The following is a 20,208-nucleotide window of genomic DNA, read 5'->3' as shown; positions in this document are numbered from 1 at the left end:
TCCCACTCTCTTGAACTCACTCCCCAAATCCCTCCGTGATTGTACTGATCTCATCAAATTAAAATCACTTCTCAAGACTCATCTTTTTAAATCCGCTTTTAATGTTTGATAATTGAATATCGTTTTAGTCATTTTTTAAAAGCAAAACTGACACACATTTGCTTCAGCAGCTTCACACATTTGAGAATTTAAAGATTTTTCTGCATTATATGTGATAACACAATGAATATCTTTGTGTTTTGGGCTGTTTGTTGGGAAAATATGACATTTGAAGATGTCACATTTGACTGTACTTTATGCACTTTAAAAAATATATAGTATATAGTAAATATAGTACAGAAGTATTTTACAGCTTTGCTCCATGGGAAATTATTTGCTGATGTGTCTCAAAAGCCAAAAGAAAGTGAGTCACTGCACGGTCACGGTTTATTTAATGTGAAATGGGAGATAATCCAAACCTCTGTGAATGTCTTCAGTGGTGTAAATTATTATTATTAACTTGACATTAGCATTCCATATGTTTGGAGCAAAAATGACAACCCTCTTACCCATATCACCCCAGAGCAAGAGTTCAAACTGCTTTATAACTGTTTCCCCCCCTTTCCTGATTTCCATTCTCATGTTTTTACTGCATCTTGTTTCAAAGTGTAATGTTTATATTCTTCTCCAAGTTAAGCAACACTGGTGGCTTTCACCCAGGGAGCACAGATGGAAATGATCTTATTGCTAAATTTCTCCCTGTCAATCCGTTTATGTGATGTTATCTTATAAACACTACATATTCTATTCGAAATCTGTAGTCTTTCAAATCTGGAAGCATACAGTGTAATTTGGGGTTGGATCGGTAAGCTTTATCTTGCATAGCAATGGTCTGCTGATAACAGAGCCAAAAGTGTTTCTAAATGTAACCAAGATAGAAAGCAGAATTAATCTCACCACAGTAGCCTTGTGGGTGTCCAACTATTGGTCTGTCTCTTTAAGAAAGGAGTTTGACTATGCATGAACAGCTAGTTTCATCATTCTTTGACTTTATACAAATAAAGGTTGATTTCCCATTCATGATCCATGTTTTTTTAAATCCCCTCCTTTAAAAAAAACCACACAAAACATAATAAACGCACAAAACATTCAAGAAAGAATTATCCAAGAATGTAAAATTAACCCTAACCCTTTCCACACAAATCTGAGTCGTGTAAACATAAAAACCAAACGTTCTTGGGAAACATGAAGGAGAAGAAAAATGATTCAAAGAAAAATGCAACAAAGCTGACTTTAAGCCTCTTTACCGTAAAAACATGCGAGATAATAAGACAATAATAAGAGGACTTGACAGAAGACTTGTAACAACAAACAGAGACTTTAACCAACCTATGCTGCCTCTCTCAAATAATTTAATTACAATAAAGCTAAAATGAGACAAAAGGAGCAACAAAATCTACACGTTTGTTTTCATACCAGGAGAAGTTCTGAAATTCTTCTATAAGATACTTGAATGCAACATTTTTAATTCAGACTTGATATCTCGGACAAGCTGGTCTGAAGATGGAAACTGTGTCATATCATTAAACACAAAAATTAAGACGCATTTACATTAAAAGTTTATGTGCAAAAACTAGATATAAAGTGTTTCAAGAATATGTTCTGCAGGGAGTCACGAGTTCCCATTTGTTAGAGACAATTGAAAATTCAAAACTGTTTTGTGTGCTACCAAAACTTCAATTGTCTTTTAATATTAAGAAAAAGTCTGAAATTATTCCTGAGAAAGTATAAAAAATGTCACAATTATTCTCCTCTTTTGATTAAATTCCTCAAGTCAGATATGGCGTGATCATTTGGCATAATCCGAACGAAATGAAGATGACGGAACATGAATCCTTGTGCTAAGTCTGCGTTGAAGGTGGTAGGGAGTCGTCTGGCGCAACAACATAACCCTTCCCCCGAGGGAACCATGCCTGGAGGGTTTCTGTCCAGCTGCCGGTTTCACACAAAGTCAACAAGATGTCAAACACTGCAAACAGAGACAAACTTTAATACTAACAAACACAACAATAACGGGACTTTCAATTGTCAGACGAAGTTAGATTACCTTGATTCACTGCCAGGATCTTGGAGTGGAAATTCTTGGCGTTGTTGTTCTTTGTCATGTACTCGTCTATGGGCAGCCTCGCCGTGCGGACGCCGAGCTCTCTCGCCCTCGAGAAGCTCAACTTCTGCACGAGAGAAACGACAAGAAAAAAACTGAAGGATCCACTGCTGTTTAAAACTATACTATTAATAGCTATCGATTGATATGATCTGTTTGTCCAATTATATTTGATCTTAATACCTTCTGGATGCTTTCATCCACAAGACCCCCGAGGACGTACACTTTGTCAGCATCCACTGTTTCCAAGGCTGGAATAAAACAACATGAATAAACACTAACAATGAGAATAATATAGGAAAAAAACACTGAATCCAGATGTATGAATGTAAATATATAGCATTGAATTGACTTTGAATTTATTTTTTTTGTCTTGATGTACCATGTTTTTCTTTGTGTTTTATTGTATGCAGTGTATTTTAGAAACATTATTTAGTGCTATACAGTAAAAATTAAGCACTAACTAGTAGTACACTACAGGTAGCAACATTAATAGTTGAAGTACGCTCAATCATGGACAAATTTATTTGGTCAGATAGCACCATCTGCTGGCTGAAAGATGCATTTCTCCTTCATCAACTAAAACATTTCTGGACATGATCAACTTTATCTGCAACATCAAGCACCCGTAGGCTACGATACTTCATTCACAAGTGTCATCTATTCAATTGTTTTAACCTTCTTCAGCATCTGGCGTGAGGTAGACGACGGTTTCTGGAGGAAACAGGTCCAGGCAGCTTTCCTCTGTTATGTCCATCTGAGAAGAAAAGACTAAAATAAATAAATAAAACTATTCCCGGTCCAAATTACTGAGGAGGATATACTGTAAATTAGAAGAGAGAGTTTATTGTATCTTGTTTACAGTATAATTTGCATACAGTAAATGCAATTCAGTTTTAGGTTTTCTTAGTAAAGCAAAATAGCTCTCAGATAATGTTATCAGATCTTTTCTGTTTCAAATGGAGCTCACACTTCTGTATCTTTACTATTTAATTGTAGCATAAAAAAATAAATGTATGATAGCTGAAGAAAAGGTTTTTAAACAGTGACATTCAGTGTGTGAAGTGCAATAATCACTGTGTAATTGAGGAAGCCTTCATTCATTCGTATGCACTCTCTGTACAGACGGCTGTCCTCCTTCAGGTCTGTCAGGAACAGGTGGAACGGTCGCGTTGCTTTCTTGTTTGACCCGTACAGTCGTCGTAACTGGCCGGCCAGTCGGCTTATCTCCTGGGTGAATAAATACAGACACGCAAAACCTCTTAAAAATCTATCTCTGACAAGTTATCAAAACACCTACTGTTCCTCAGAGTCTTAAAACTGTCTGTTCGAGAGTTGATTACAATGATTCGAGTCTCATCACACATCTACCTTGTCAGACATGCAGTCCGTCATACTCAGGTCAACGCAGAGTTTGAGCCCCGTGGACTGAGCCTCGGCTAAACGCTCTCTGGTGATCGCCTTCAGGACCCGTTTGCTAAGCTGAGGATTGTCCGCACTTGCACCTGTTGGACCAAAAACACACAGCAAAGACAGATATTCTAGTTACAGAAACTGAAATGTTACTTAATTACTTTTAACGGTCAATCTGCCTAACAAACACAAAATAATCATCTTCGCTCCAACTTTACCTGACTCGTGCTCACGGTTGAGCTTCCTCCTCTGCTTCTCTTCTTTCCTTTTGCTCTTCTTCGCAGCCAGCTGTCTCTCCCAGTGTCGCTGCTTCCTCAACACGTTCTTCTGTTCATTATAAAGGGGAAAACTCAGACCCTCTCTAAAAAAACAAAAACATCTCTAAAAGTGCAAGAATGCTGCTTATAAGCCTCTTTACCGTAAAACATGCAAGATGATAAGACAGAGGCCTTAACAGTAGATTTGGTTGTAGGGCTGGGTATTGTATAAAAAATTACGATACCAGTACCAATCCAAGTACCCTTAAAGTGATACTGATACCAATATGGAGTACTTCATTTGATACACATCATGCGAATAGAAGCATTAAATTGCATAAAATGCCACCACTCCTCCACATCTAAATGATTTGATTTTTACACAAATGCACTTTTGAAAGTCTTCAAATTAGAATAGAAAGCTTTATTGTCATTATATTTGACATATAATGAGATTACAGGTGCCACTCCATTTGCACTTTAGAGACAATAAAAACATGACAACCAGATAAAAACATGACACATATGCAGCTAAAAAAGATGATATAGTAGGCTATTAAAAAAAGGGAAAAAAGATGGAGCTTCAATAGCTTAATTATTAATATTATCACATGAAATCGAACAATGCTTGCATTGATTGGCTGTGAGCAAGTCCATACAAATAGTCATATTTTCTAGCTATATACAGCATATTCTATCTGCTCTTGATGAACCCCTTCTCCTGGTGAGCCCACTCTGTTTGAGCTCTGTGTGCAAAAACGATCGATTGCAGGTATCGTCTGTCAGGAGATGTTTTGATACTACTTGGTATCGATTTATTTTGGTCGATACCTTAAAGCTATTGAGTACCAATACACAGCCCTACTTAGTTGCAGATCAGAACAAGCCAGAAGAACATTTAGATGATCTCACATTAGGTTATCTGATGATCAGATAATTCATTTTGGATGTTTTTACCTTTTTTCCCCTGCTGTTTTCTTGATTTTTATATTACAGCCCTGACAGAAACAACATTTATTCCTGTCATGTTATAATAAATAATAAAATAGAGACTTGAAAGGACCTTAAAAGACCTTAGATCATCCTATTTGTATGTCTTGATAAAGTGTGATTCTTGTGATTAGTTCAGCAGCTTAATCGATAGATAAACTGATGACAAACTTACTGAACACAGTGCATCTCCTCTTCCAGGTCTGTCTTCCACCACATCAGTCTCTACATCTATGTGAAGCAGATCCATCATCTCTGAAACTTCACTCAGCCCCACTTCACACATATCTGAGGAGGGAGTGTGTGTCATTTCAGTCTGCTGCTCCTCTGAATTCAAATACATCACCTAAAAAAACAACAACACATTATGTTCTTCTCTAAACGTCCAGACATGTCAATAGCTTTTTGTGGCAAACAGCAAAATATTTAATGTTGTTTATGTGCTAAAACCAGGAATAGTAGATGTACGTAGTAAATGGAAAAAATGGCCAAAAATACATTTGTATACAGCTATCGTGACACTTAATATATTCGACATTATGGAGGTGTTCTGAAATCCACTAAATGACTCACTAAAAGGACAATTTTAAAGGCAGGAAGAGAGAAAACCTTTAAGGAGCAAGGAGCAACACGCCTGAGCTGTAAGAAGTGTCGCTTCCAGGTTTACGCGTGTAAGCGGCGCATGTTAGTGACGACAGAGTAAACGCAGGGAGAAGAGAGAGCAAAAAAAGATGTAATGAGAGGAAAAGGGGGAATAAAAGGAGTCTGTCAGCAATAATTGACGTGTTCAATATGTTGTATTATTAGTGTGATGTTTAAAATACATAGAAAAACATGCTTGGATGATCAGCGATGTGGTATTGGGATGTAAAATACTGGCAACCCCATTATTTTACAGTGACGTGATAAGCTTGTAAAACTTGTTTTAGGGTTGTTGTTTTTTTGTGAAATACCATAATCAGCGGTGAGTTATTTGTTCCTACATAGGAACTAAAGTGGGGTGTCGTTTTTAGTCGGGGGGCAAAACTCGGCGCACCCCAGCTCTCCTTAACGTTTTATTTTAATTATCTTGTCTTTTACTTTATGTCATTATTTCTATTTCAGCTCATTAAAACTATGTGACCTCAGCTTTCAGACAGTGTTAATATCGTGATGGTTGTTTAAAGTCTCAGCTCTAAAATCAACACTTATAGCTCATTTGTTGTTAGTGGCAATCCAGCAGCCAATGAGAAGACGCGGAGGAGGTAACATGCCACCACTGAGCATTGTGGGTAATTTAATAAAGACAATTTCTATATTATTTAACAGTTTATTATTGTTAAAAACACAAATATATAAGTTTGTTTTATATTTCTCATTCATAGTTTAGTTATTAGACTTTTTCATTAAAACAGGCATATTTATCTTTTGTTAATGTCAGCGCCGTGACTGAGAAGCGCATGGTCGTCATAGTGATAGCAGGGGTAGTGCAATGTTAGAGTTAAGACTATACTTTCAGGGATCATTTCTATAGTTTCTGACTTGAGAAATGTGTTTCTAAAGTGATTGGTCTCGCCATCCACGATGATGAGTCGGTGATACTCTCTTCTGAGCGCGAAGCGGGTAGAAAGACTTGATTAATTCATATGCTTTCTGCTTTTGATGACCGTTCAATGTTCCTTCGGGGACAATGAGGGAGAGAGTATGATCAGAGTGGTAGTGCAAATCTGTTTAATATTAAATTAGCTGATGTAATTGTTTTATCACACCGATAGTGCTCACGTGTGGTGTATGAAGGGATTCAATACGGTAACGTGTATCTGGTCGTGTCATTTAGCATTAAGTTTCATATTCAGTGAGTAATTGTTATATCACTGATACGTCTTCTTTCACTTCCATCTATCCTTTCTTCTCTTCTCTCTTTTTTCGTTCTTTCGTCCTGTCTCCTCTTCCTTCCATCCTCCTTCCCTTCCATCCTTCCTTCCTTTCCTTCCTTCCTTCAATCTTTCTTTCTTTCTTTCTTTCTTTCCTTCCTTCCTTCCACCCTTCCTTCTTTCCTTCCTTCCTTCCTTCTTCCATCTTTTTACTGATCCGGCCCACATATTGGGCTGTATTTTTTATTTATTTATTTATTAACGTGCCATGCATCAGAAGTGCCCAGCCCATGTGGGGTTACAAGACACCAAAAAAAAAAAGGAACAAATAATAGAAAATGAAAACCAGATAACAGGCATCAGAGCAATTAAACATATGAACCATCCTGACGCTTTTTCCAGGCTTCAGATACATATTTAGCAAATGTAAAAACATTAAAGTTAAACAACCAGTCCATTTTATCATCAGAGCACCAGAACATTTCTGGGTTTTTAACAGACATTTCAGTAAATATTGGAGTTATGATATTGGGAGGCTGTATGTGTGGCCCTTGAATGAAGATGTATACGTATACGTGTTTATAATATACAATAGTTAATTTCTCATCAGACAAGAATATATATTAATAATTTGTATAGTATGATCAGAGTGGTTGTGATTAAATGTGAAATATATATATGGAAGTTATTAAAGTGTTACCACTAGGGTGTGCTCACGTTTAATATTTACTGTAATCAATGGAGTACCATCACAGACACAAACTAAGCCCAAAAATAGTGATTTTAAGTACAATTGAGGTTTTTGAACTCAACTTTGGTATATTAAATGCCACTTAATTTAATTGACTGATCACTAGTTGCTGATTACGTACTGCAGAGAACTTAAAGTGCTACAAAATGAGCTCAACTTCAAGCACTAAAATGTCGCTCACATGTGAATGAATCAGTAATCAGAAGTAAATTATTTAACGTCTCAGTGTTGGATGTGTAAATATTCAGAAGGTGTGTACTTTATTTATCTGTTATGTATAATAGTTTATTTCCTCTAAAATAAGAAGTCATGTCAACAATTAGTGAAGTTTTTAAAGTACAATTGAGGTGTTAAAACTCAATGTTGGTGAATCAAATGCCACTTAATTTTTTAACATCATTACAGTAGTTGCTAATTACTTACTGCAGATTATGATTCTACTTTATATTATAGGCTTATTAAATGTTTTTTATCGTATAAACTACCTAAAGTTCCCAAAATGAGCTGAACTTTACAGCATTTAAAATGTTGCTTACACGTTAATTAAATCAGTAATAAATCAAATTGAAATTAAAATTAAATTTTATTGGCAGTATTCTAGATTATTATATAACATAACCTCCTCTATGTTTTATTATAAATCATGTAATTCATTAGAAATTGAAGTATCCAGCAGGGTGTGCTCATGTTGTAGTTTATATGTGATGTTAATAAGAGTTCATGTCAGTAATTAGTGAAGTTTTTAAGTGCAGTTGAAGTGTTAAACTCAACTTTTTTTTACATTAAATGCAAATTATGATTTTAACTTATACAATAGGCTTATAAAATAGATAGATAGATATTAGATAGATATTTATTTATTTATTGTCATTGCATATAAAACACAACGAAATTTCGTTTGCAGCACCAAAAAATCATAAACTACCTAAGTGCCAAAAAATTAGCTGAACTTCCATCATTAAAATGTTGCTTACATGTTAATAAATCAGTAATAACTCAAATAAAATGAGTTTTATTGGCAGTATTTTCCATTATTTTATAACATAACTTCCTATTGGTGTAATTTATTTTGCATTTAGGGAGCACTTTTGATACTTAAAGTCCATTTCGCTGATTACACTTCTGTACTTTTACTTAAAAAATGTTTATACAGTTGTTTTTTTGTGGGGTTTTTAAACCTTGAATGGAGTATTTTTATAACCTGGTATTATGTAATGTTTCTATTTTTTTTAAAGAGGGGTGTTTTCACTTTGTATATAATCGCTCATTTCCACTAAAATTAGAAGTTATTTCACCACTTTGTGTCAAGTATCCTGGCTCACTCTTACTAAACATCTTGTGCTCAAATTCAAAAAATGGAAAGTAATAATCTACTTTTGACATAGTGATACTAATTTGGTCTTTTGTGTGTGTGTGGTTTTATACTTTTTTTATTCTGCTACATTTCTTGGAATTTACCCCTAAACTTTTATATGGGAGCTGGATTGACTTGTCAGCTTGTGTAATAAGATTTGAGATGCTTTTTTTTTCCAGGAGGGAAATTATATTGTTACAGGAAGATAAACCACAACATGTAAGATTTATTGTCTGGTTTTTATTAGAATATAGAGGAGTTTCTGCATTACCGGCAACATTTTTTTTCAGATGTTTATCACACTAAAGCTGCATTATTTTCCCTGGCTTGCTGTTTTTCATATGCTTTCTTTTCTCCTTTCTTTCTTTTTTTTGTGTGTGTGTTGTTGGTGGTGAACCAGAGTAGGCGGGTTTTTTCTCCACCTGCCAAAAAGACTGACACATTCCGCTCTGCTTCTGGCCTGTAGAAACACTCAAGGAAGAAAAAAAAAGGAGAGAAAAAAGGAAAAAGGGAACAGTGGCTTTTCTTTTTCTTCTCCCTGTGAGAAGCTTTTAGAGAGTGGAGCCCCTTGTGTCAGTGATTGACGTGAGAAACTTTTGGAGGAGGATCTCTTTATGTCGCCTGGTGCTGGAGACGCAGTTTGCAACCTGCATGGCTCCTGCTCAGACTCTTTATTTCAACTATAAGGATTAACTTTTTTTTTTTTTTTGGAGGAATAAATGATTTTTATAAATATATCCTGCAGCACTCGTCCCGGCGGAAACATGAAACACAAATGATGTTTAACATTTCTATAGATGGAGGCTCATTCTCTAACAATTTGGAGGATTTCGACTCCATTCGCAGTGTTCTCCTTTACAGGTCAGTATAAAGATATTAAACCTTTAAGTAGATCTTGTTTTAACACGTTGTTGGGTTGCTGAATACCGGAGGGGATTTAAACAACTCGTGCAAGTTTGCAGGGAGGGTGATGAAAAGGGGAGGGAAAGTACTCTACTGCAGCTGGGTGTGAATTTAAACTTCATTAAAGTCCGAAAAGCGATTTAAAAAAAATTGCATATTAAACCTCCATCATTTATTTAGAGCTATTTAATCGCGGTGTCAGTCATAAATTAGTGTGAAGTAATTTAAAGATTTAAGAAGGTTTTGTAGTATATTTTACAACCATATGTATTAATTAAAGTTTTTTTTTATATGCTCCACAGTGTATATTTTATAAAGGGTCAAACTACATGTTTTGTAGTTGTGGTTTTTTTACAGCCATATTTATTAATTAAAGGGGTTTCATATGCTTTATAGTGTATATTTTATAAAGGGTTCAACTAGATTTAAGTTTCCATCTGCCTCGAAAAGGCGTCTGCGTTGTCAGGGGCAACAGCAGCGTGGTCAGGGGCAACCGTGGCATCCACCAATGAGAGCCGTCCTCTGCAGATCACGTGACTCCCACCAGCGCGCTCGTCATTTTTTAACAACATGGCGTGAGAGTATCACGGCTCGTTTTTACCAAGAAAAGTGAAGCTTTTAAAGACGCGTTTAGTTAAATAAGTAGAGTTATAGTCAAATGGCTGTCGCTGATGCCCGCTATGGTAGTGATACAGCTCTTTCTGGTGGTCAGACGGAGGAAGATGGTGCCGAGCATGACAACATTCGTGACTGTGAATCCACATCATCGAGTTTCAGCTGCTCCGACTACTCAGAGTAAGAACATACATTTACTCCAAAGACCACAAACAAACAAATGAACAAACCGTGTGGACTCCTCCTAAACTCCAGACCATTTCTTAAAGCTGCTACAGATTGTATAAGATGGTTTTCAACAAGCTAGTCCACAGAGAAGTGAGGAGGAGATGATGTAACTTGACACTTAATGTTATTTTGGTGTTTTACATTGAAATATATATATATATAAATATATAAAGGTAGCCTGTGAGATGTGACTGCTGCTGACTTATAATCAACATACTTGACTTTTAAATGGCAAATTTTGTGAAAGATGGAGTGTCACCTCATCCCACAAAGTTTCAGTCTCTCCCCTCCTTTGTGCTTCTCACTGTTTTTGGGGAGTGTTCACAAATTTGGAGTTATACCTAAATAATTGTATTCTTCTTGGCATTCTTTGTATATATATGGAGCGGCTTAAAGCAGGGTTCCAAAGACTACAAACACTCAATTAGACTTTGTACATATAATATATTTCAGTTTAGCTGTTTCTGTTTTTACATTACAGTTTGTACACAAGCAATCACTGAAGTAACTTAGTAAGTAAGGGAAAAACTAATTTTACTCAATATCTGTATCTGTAAACTATACTGAGGATGGGGGATATTTAATAGAAAGTTACTCATTTGTTTGTGACACATGATGGCAGGCAAGTAGAGGCATTATTCTGTGTTTCGGTCAGTAAAAACAGACAAATAGGTAGAAAAAAGTGACACTTAACATTTAACCATGCAGCTTTTAAGACCAAGAAAAGACAACACATAAGCGCTATCACAATATAATGATAACCACAGTCTACAATTATATGTAGTTGTGCATCATCATCCCCTGTCGTTACTACTGTACTCTCTCCTCTCAGTTTCATACCACTCTGTGTTTGATATGAGCTTTCTTTCACTGCTTTTCCTCTCAGTGACTTGGAGCCTGAATGGCTGGACGACATCCAGAAGAATGGCGAGCTCTTCTACCTGGAGCTGAGTGAGGGCGAAGAGGAGGCCGCGTTGGCCCAGGCCGCCGCCAATCAAGGTGTGTCCACCAACCACGTCCGCTTTAGCGAGAAGGAGGCGGAGATCATCACCGAGCAAAACAAGAAGCAACGATGCGGCTCACGGACGAAAGGTGAGCCCACGCTCAAGAGGCTAGCAAGGATCCTGAGGAGGAAACGCTGGTCCTCTCAGCGCAGAGGAGGGAAGGATGGAGGAAAGGACAGCTCGACATTATCACCTCCAGCATCCATCCTTAAGAACCAGCCAGGCCAGAGGCAGGGTGTGACCGTTCAGCAGCAGCAGCTGAAGGAAGTGTGCGTCTACCTCAACCCTAAACGTCTGGGAGGTTCGTCTACACCACTTTCTAACAGCGGAGGCCTGTTGGAGGCTCTGCTGGGGGTGGTGCATCGTCCCTCCTGGATCACAAGACAGGGAGACCCTGCAGGACTCACACAGGAAGAAAGACTGACTGTGCATGGATTGATTCCCAACAGCCCGGCCATCAAATGTGGCCAGATCTTAATTGGTGAGACAGTAGTTACAAATGTTAACTGTTAACGAAACTGAAAGAGCCTCACTTTAATTTATAGACAGTTTTAAAAAGGAATATGAAGGTAGCCCACTAATACTACATTAGTCACCCTGAAAATACATGTCCTTTCTTTATAAGGTCATAAATAGATACATTTTGATCCTGAACTCATCAGTTATGTCAGAGTTGCAAGCTTGGTCCTATATTAAGGGACAGGAGGAAAATCAGGGCAAGATATATCTCCTCTAATGTTCAGAAAAGATCATCCAGGTTATCGTCACCTGTTAACAAGTTCCTGATGAGGTGATAGCATGCAAACATACTCTGGTAGATTAGAGGTTGTATCTCAGAAGCTCAACATTAAGGGGAAAAGTTTACTTGGATAAAAATAGAAGATTTTGTGACAAACTTTTTGTTTTTTTTGTCCATTCTCAAACCCCAACCTATTGCCCTATTACATTATAGTCATAGTAACACACAACATACACATATATATTTAAGAAAAAAAGGCCTAAAACTTAAATAATATTACATAAATGTATTTTGTAGTAAAATATATTTTGCCAAGCTGTGTGTTGAATCCATAGTAACAACAGTTTAAGTGCAACTGAACATCCATCATATTGTTACTATCATAGTTTATTTTTCAGCTCTGTGTCGTAAAACCACAAAGTTCTTGTTTAAACTGCGTGTAGGATGTTTAATAACTACTTCACACGGCCAACTCCGAAACTAAAGCTATTCCCAGTGAAACTCGCTGCACAGTTCGAGTCGAGTGAGTGACAACATAAATGCGGGTCTGCTCCTGTGTAGAAACGGCAATCTGTCAGTTTGAAAGCGAGACATCTCCGTAGTGATTTTCTCTCTATCTTGGCTAATCGTTGGGCAGTTTTTTACTCGCAGACGCAGGAATGCCAGCGCTGTGCTTCGCCACAAATGACTACCCACATGAGTTACTGTTTAGAGAAGCTTTTTATGCCGCACAGGGACATGCTTTAACAATTAGAGCGGTTAAATACCTGAAATAGCTCCGTTACTGAGATGGTGTGCCTCCCTGCACACGAGCAGGTGAAGCCGTTTACCGGACAACAAAACCACCCTATTATCTATATACAACGCACAAAAACACAGCTGGTCAGACTGTACATTCTTGATGATTGTAACCACTGCTGCACAGATTTAATGTCATTTATACCATCAAATCAATCAATAATTAGTTAAGTGAGTATCGAACGACTGCCCGAACCCTGGGTAACATAAATATTGCTTGATGGCAGTTTATACAGTTTATATCAGTGAAGTTGTCCATCTGAAACAGTTTCAAGTGCATTCAAACGTTTCAGTAGATATCTCATAGTCCTATAGTATTTACCTCTAGTGCAGTCTCTGAGGCTGTAAGATGGTTCGAACACTTGCAGCATTATTTATTAGCATTGTTAAATAGCTATGTTTGGTATTATTAGTTGTTTTTGATGTTCACTCTTTGACCTGCTGACAATCACTCCTTTTTTCTGCGTTTTATGTTCAGGTGATGTGCTTGTTGCCGTGGACGACGTGGACGTGACCTCGGAGAACATCGAGAGAGTTTTGTCGTGCATCCCGGGACCAACGCAGGTTTGTTTGTGTAAATCTACTGAAGACGAAATAATGGCCACTGGCTGTCATGGCAACAACGCCATACATTAAAGGGGATGTATCGTGTTAATTTAGAGGTCTATATTTATATTTTAGGGCTCTACTGAAACATCTCTGCATGATTTTCCATAAAAAACTCTTCATTATTCATCTTATACGGGCTCTTTATGCAGCCCCTCAGTTCAGCTTCTGTCTGAAACAGGCCGTTTTAGCTCCCGTCTCTTTAAGGTCCCCCCTTTCAATAAGATAAGATATTCCTTTATTAGTCCCACAGTGGCGAAATTGACATTATTGCTGCAGCAAGTGGATAGCAAAAATAGAAGAGCATCAATAAAAAGAGTAAAGAACAATAAATAATAGGTAAGTACGCAAACAATAAAACAAACAAACAATAGTAATAAAAATATAGTTACAAATAAATAGTAGAATTATGTATACTGCACAGTTGAACTGAAATAGTAGTATATCCAAAATACTACTGGTCAGCTTCAGATTTTTTACTCAAAATGGAAACTTTCAAATACATCTGTGTGTTTTCGAGCCAAAATCTAGTCTGAAATATGTGAATGGAGAACGTACACAGCATGTGGAACAACCTTAGCAACAAAGACTAAAAGAGCGAACGGCTGTTTGTGGCTATGTACGAACAATCTGATGTCACCACAAGCAGGTAGTGGAGGTAACATCGCAAACGGAGCGTCCAGAGCATCCTGAAGTCCTCACTTTTGACTTGTAGGGAGCATTTTTACATACATTTATGTAGACGTCTGACATCATAACAGTATGAAAATAACAAAAAAAAGTCCAAAAAATCCGGTTATAGCTCATTTAAATCAAGCTATGAGACGTCTCAACCAATGCCAATATTGGCTGCCCCTCTTTATGTGTTTTGTGTATCCTGTTTTCATTTTGGATTAGCCTCCCAAATCCATAAGGCAGCCTTTAAAATCTAAGCTTGTCACGAACAGCGAACTTGAACAGTAAACATAGACATAAAGTTCCTTGGAAACCCATTTGTACTCCTAAGCTGCGAAAAAGCATATAAAAAGTACGAACCAAGACTGTTCAACATTAGAAAACCTTCAATTACCGAGAAACGATCCTTTTGATCGGTTGCTAAAAAATCCATAGTCTGCGCCGCTATCGTGCATTTTTCACCAAACAGCCGACCATCAAACAGTAGCAATTTGCAAATGACAGACTGCGTGCTAGGGTTGATGGCGAACACGGCGGATAGACCGGACTTTTCAGCGCCACAGGAAACTCACAGTTTTGTTGTGGGACGGAAAGCTCAGCTGATTAGAAGACGCAGTCGAGACTCGGAAACAAAATTATATTGTAGGGAAAAGAGCCGGGGAGAATTTTTTGGAAAAACACACGGTACCTCATGCGACCACGATGACTCTCAGAAAAAACTTGAAATAGAGTTGTACTGCAGACAGATTGATTGTTTTGTGCGCTGGAGGACTTTTTCTGTGTGCCAACACTCTCAGATGGAACGTAGACAGTACTTATTATGTTTGGAGGTCCAAATATTAGTATTAAAGTCAGCCACCAAGCCCTTTGCTAACCCTTATAGCTGAAGCTACAGTTTCTCCTTCTCTGTGTGTGTGTGTGTGTGTGTGTGTGTGTGTGTGTGTGTGTGTCTTTGTGTGCGTTTAAATGACTGACATCAACAGACTGGTATTCCAGTGAGAGCAGAGTCCAGTCTAACCACATCCTTATTATTTAAGATGAGAGAAAGTGCTACAGTTAGTCCACTCAGCCTCTTTTTTTCACAGTGACTTCTCAAATTTAAGAGTTTCGCCTCTTGGAAACTTTTCCCCCATTGTTGGAAGTCTGAGCTCGAACCTCCAGATCAGTCAGGAAAGCTCGAAGAAGGCTTAAAAATTAAAGATATAACCACTTTTTAAATCCCACTTCTGTGTCCAGGACTGAGTGACCGAGTCAGGATTGAAAGGAACATCGCATGGTCGGTGGTTTCGCCACTACCAGACTCTTCCTTTAATAATACCCCTTAAAATTGGCTAAAATGGCTGAGAGCCCAGATGTAGGCGCCTGCTGGAGAGGAGGGTGGCCTGTGGTTAGTGCTGACAGGCCTTGGAGCGTTCTGGGAGTGATCGTTGGATTAGAAAAGTACAGTTTCAACATTTGTGACCGGAGGAATATGATATTTCTTTTTCTTATACACATTCAGTAGGCACCAAATGGTCTGGGAGGAAAAAACACAAGGCAGCCCACCTTTTTTTGGAAAGTAACACAGACAACACTTCCTTTATTTCTATGAACATAACTAAATTGTTTTCTTAGTTGTGTGACACAAACAAGCTGGGTTTATTTAGGGAGTGGTATAGTATTTCATATTCTGTGTTTCAGTCAAAGACACCAAAGTGTAGTCGGGGCGTGTCGGGTAAAGATGTAGCGGTTAAAACTTATAACTGGGTCTGCGAGGTCCCTGGTGGTTTGAGGTCAAATCCCAGCAGAGACTCCGCCATGCTGGCACGCTTTCAGCTTTTTCCCCTAACAAACATCTCAGTACAAGAAAACCTCTCAGACCATCTGTAGGATATAGGATATTCCCTTTGCATCAAATGTACACAGTGTTAATACTCACAAATTTCCCCATTGTGGGACTAATAAAGGATTATCTTTTCTTATTTTATCTTGATGTTAAAGTGTTTGACAGTGATCTGAACTATTTTCTGGTTGTATTCTAATTAAGGGACTGAAAAATAATTATATATGGTCATTATTGCATTGCTAAAACAACAAATCTAATGCACAGTCCATAAAATACTTGCTTATATCAGAGAAGAGAAAAGGTTTTGTAAAACACGTTTAGAGTCATGATACTTATAGTATAAGTTAATTCTTGGTTTCAATCGAGCCTCTTATGACAGGAAACAGATAAGTTTCACACTTGTTGTTCCACCGTGCAGACTCCCAGTTGCACCAGAGGTTAGCGTCTTTGCTAAAGGGTCACTAAAGACTCCTTAACAGAGTTTTCTGTTGGATCCAGCTGCCCTTTCTCACATCTGGACTCTTTCTGTTCTGATTTACTTGTATTAACATCAGTTTAGCTCCATAGACCGGGCCTCTGTAGCGCTGACAGGTTTCAGCCGCGAGTCAACACGACATGTGAAAAGGTATGCCACCATAGCGTGTCTGTGATAGAGTGTAAGGAAACATGAAGCCTCTCTATGTTTGAAAATTCTTTAAATAGGACTGTTGTTTCACCAATTATGCGAACATCTTAGCTATTGCATTAAATGTAGTTTGGGGCACATAAGCATTTGTAGCATAATAACTACATAACATCATATGATCTTTACTATATGTAAGTAAAAGTCTGGAGAAAGTTGAATCTAAACCACCAGACTGTAGTTTTGATGATTTCTGACATATAATATCTTAATCTGTAAAGTCTTTCCTAAAGCACAGCCTCTACTGGATATAATCTGATGTATCCTGACTGTAAAATACTTTAAATGTAGGTTTGACAGACTGCACCACAGAGTCCTTCTGTGCATCTTGACTGCATGTGTTTCCGTGTGTGTGTGGGTGCTTGTCGGATTTCCACGCAGCTCCGTTTCTGTTTCCACTGTAACTTTCTATGAATGGCAGCGCGAAATCGACTGCACGGGGACGAAAAGTACAAATACTGCATGAACGAGAGAAGATAGGCCGTCTGTTGTCTTGCCACTGTTTCTTGAGCTTTTTTTTTTTTTTGAAGCAATCTGGTTTTAATTTAGTCAAACATACTCAGACAAGCACACACACAAACGCACACACGCACAAATACACACACACACACACACACACACACACACACACACACACACACACACAGATCCCTGCTATTTGTTATACTGCGGTCAGGTCTGGATATCTGCGTCACTTTCTCTCTGACAATCGCCATCCTGCTTTTCACTTCTCTGCCTTTTTCCTGAATGAACGTCTAATGATGGAAGTTTTCCTCCCTTTTTGGGAGCACGGCACACAAGCGCACCTCTTTTTTTTTTCCTAAAACAGATGCACGAGCACTGTTAAAGTTCTCTGCCAGCTATAATCATCTTGAGCTGCAGTAATTCCCTAATTTTTTTTAAATGAAGGGGAAACTCAGAGGCAGACTGGTCGGCAGGCTGATGATGATCATATTTTAGTAGAATAACAGACTTTTTTCCATTTCATCCTGTTTAAATTAACTCTCTTTACACAACTTATCCCATTATCTCTGCTCCCTTGTTCCATTACTGGAATTTTAAATCCATCTCTCTACCTTTTTCCATCTCCTGTCGTCTCCTCCAGGTGATGCTTACCTTTCAGACGGCGGCTCCGGTGGACGCAGGGACCGCTGGTGAGACTTTGTCGGTACGTAAGACGAAGGCGTCTCCACCGGTGAGCCAGCTGGTTCGTCTGCTGTGGGGGGAAGACACGGCCGAACTCCAGATGTCCATCGGTCACATCCCGCATATCGTCATGTATCTGTCACTGAAGCTGGACTCAGTGTCGCCACAAGAGGAGGTACGTTTGTGTTAAATGTATGACATGTTCTACTTTAGGTGTTTACAGCATTCACATTTTAACACAGACCACAATGTGAGTAATCAACAATAACAATTCCAGTCTAAACTTCATATTTAAACTAAAACTTTGTGCAGATGAGTTCACCGAAGTATCAAAAAGCAGTGTCTGTTCTGGGCGTAACCTTTAAAAAATCTATTAATCAATTAGTCAAACGACAGGGATTTAATCAGCAACTATTTTGATAATCAAATAGTCAATTTAGTCTTTTTTTTAAGAAAAAGGCCAAATATTGGCTGGTTAAAGCTTCTCAAATGTGAAGATTTCAAACTTTTATCAGTCATTCATGACTTTAAACTGCATGTCTTTGGATGTTAGACTTTGAAGACATCAACATAGGCTTTAATAAGTTGTAACAGGCATTCTCTTTACTGTTTTCTTACATTTTATAGACTAAATGATCAATCAACAATAAAAAAACAATCATTAGTTGTAGCTTTAGTTGTGGTAGTTGGGCTGTTCTTTGTCATTTACAGCTGTGTGACTGTGAAGATCGAGTCAGTGGTGGAAAGGGAGTTTTAAAATACCCTAAATGCAATACACAAAACGAGGAAGTGTATGTATAAATATATGAATTGTAAGTGTACTGGATGTTTCTAGTCACACACCTTTTCATTATGCACAGCCGTCTGGATTTCCCTCTGAACGTCCTCCTCCAGAAAAGTGCTGATCAAAGTCTGAACCTCATCAGTCCATCCATCATAAAATCTCACTTTATGGTTATCCCAAATTTAGAACAGCTGCAAAGCAAAACACAGTTTCTGCTGTTGTGGGTTGTTTTTTGTTTTTTTAATGTTGGTTGTAAAATGTTGGTGGAAAAAAACAAAACTATTGATTTGACCAACCAGCGCTGCAAACTCCCACTGGAAAGTACTTCAACCAGAGCTAGGAGTTTTATGAGGGGCTTTTTTTTGCTTCCTCTGGTTTAAACGCTGGTAAAGTTCCTAAAAAGGTTCCCGGTCTCCTGGGAACGCTCCTCCTTCAGGTGGAAACAAGATATTAAAGAGCTACTCACCTTTTATGACAGAGAACTCAGATCATGTGACCAGAGGCTCCCTGTCTGTCCACAGATCCAGGACTAAGTGTTAGGGGAACAAGGCCTTTGAGACTTCCAAGAATCACCTAAAACATACTTCTACTCCTGAGCTTTTAAGTGTGCCTAATAAAAATAAATAGATAAATAAAAACCAGCTCAGGGATTTCACCTGAAGTCTCCATGGGTTTGTGCTGTTCTCACCATCTTACAAAAAGCAGTGTGTAGTCGAGCTAACATTTCAGATGTCTATGAGTTGTTAACAGCTCCACCAAATAGTGATCTTTCCCTCTAAACTTCTCACATGGTTTCATTTCAATAAATGTTCAAATGATCCAATATTTCAGAAAATTAGAGAAAAGTTCCAAAAACTGAAACCAGATTTGTGTATCTGAACTTAGGTTTTTCTTCTTTCCTCTCCTATTAATCATCATCCACCCCTCACATTTATCTGCTGACCTTTTGGAGGGGCCCCACCCCTGTGTAGTTGAAACTAGCTCCACCTCCGTTATTCTGATTTCTCTTTATCGTGTCTGTTTTCCTCTGAGCACTTTGCATCAACTGTGTTGTGTTTAAAGTTCTTCATAAATAAAGTTGAAGTTGTGGCAGTCAGGTGTTCAGAGGGTGTTGAGAGCAGACACACAAATCGTAAATACTCCAAATTAAGTCAGTTTAAATAAGAAACGGCAGAATAAACAGAACATAAAGGTCGTTATTGATATCCAAAACCTGGATGATCACATATATTTACTTCCCTTTATAAAGGAAGCATCCACGACTCTCAGCAGCCGCATTAAAACCTGTAACGTATCACATTTAACTCTACTGATCGGAGGCATTTAATCATCATCGAGTGATAAAACATGACCTCAGTCCTGTTGGAAATCCTGAGCCCAGGAGCGTGACGCTCTCTTTGAATTTCTCTGATATGAGTCAGACTCTTCTGAGAGGACTACCG

At 38.1% G+C, this 20,208-nt stretch overlaps 2 protein-coding genes and 1 non-coding gene across 3 annotated transcripts in view; 2 read left to right on the top strand and 1 right to left on the bottom strand.

Annotated features, from left to right (window-relative positions):
* The window catches only part of aadat (aminoadipate aminotransferase), a 175,074-nt gene that overhangs the window by 129,586 nt on the left and 25,280 nt on the right, over positions 1-20,208 (top strand). The gene's annotated exons all lie outside the window — the stretch shown is intronic.
* Positions 869-5,463, bottom strand: trmt10b (tRNA methyltransferase 10B). Its single transcript, XM_062444599.1, has 9 exons — positions 5,413-5,463; positions 4,979-5,149; positions 3,775-3,883; positions 3,515-3,648; positions 3,221-3,373; positions 2,822-2,900; positions 2,327-2,394; positions 2,087-2,210; positions 869-2,008 (listed from the first exon to the last, which is right to left on the bottom strand). Exons 2-9 carry the CDS (start codon positions 5,144-5,146, stop codon positions 1,881-1,883), a joined length of 963 nt encoding a protein of 320 aa, XP_062300583.1. The 5' UTR covers positions 5,147-5,149; positions 5,413-5,463; the 3' UTR covers positions 869-1,880.
* Positions 6,286-6,500, top strand: LOC134006367 (small nucleolar RNA U3). The gene has a single exon (XR_009927939.1). It is a non-coding gene; the product is annotated as a small nucleolar RNA U3 (small nucleolar RNA).

Source organism: Scomber scombrus, chromosome 23 (genome assembly GCF_963691925.1).
Source record: "Scomber scombrus chromosome 23, fScoSco1.1, whole genome shotgun sequence".
NCBI lineage: Eukaryota > Metazoa > Chordata > Actinopteri > Scombriformes > Scombridae > Scomber > Scomber scombrus.
The sequence above is the reverse complement of the archived record's forward strand: the minus strand, read 5'-3'. Positions and strand labels throughout refer to the sequence as shown.

Bases quoted from the DNA above. Each gene is read 5' to 3' on its own strand.
- trmt10b (XM_062444599.1), bottom strand. From the start codon at position 5,146: ATGTATTTGAATTCAGAGGAGCAGCAGACTGAAATGACACACACTCCC. The intron at 3,884-4,978 runs GTAAGTTTGTCA...TATAATGAACAG, and splicing joins GAGGAGATGCACTGTGTTCA to AAGAACGTGTTGAGGAAGCA. The intron at 2,211-2,326 runs GTATTAAGATCA...TCTCTCGTGCAG, and splicing joins TGGATGAAAGCATCCAGAAG to AAGTTGAGCTTCTCGAGGGC.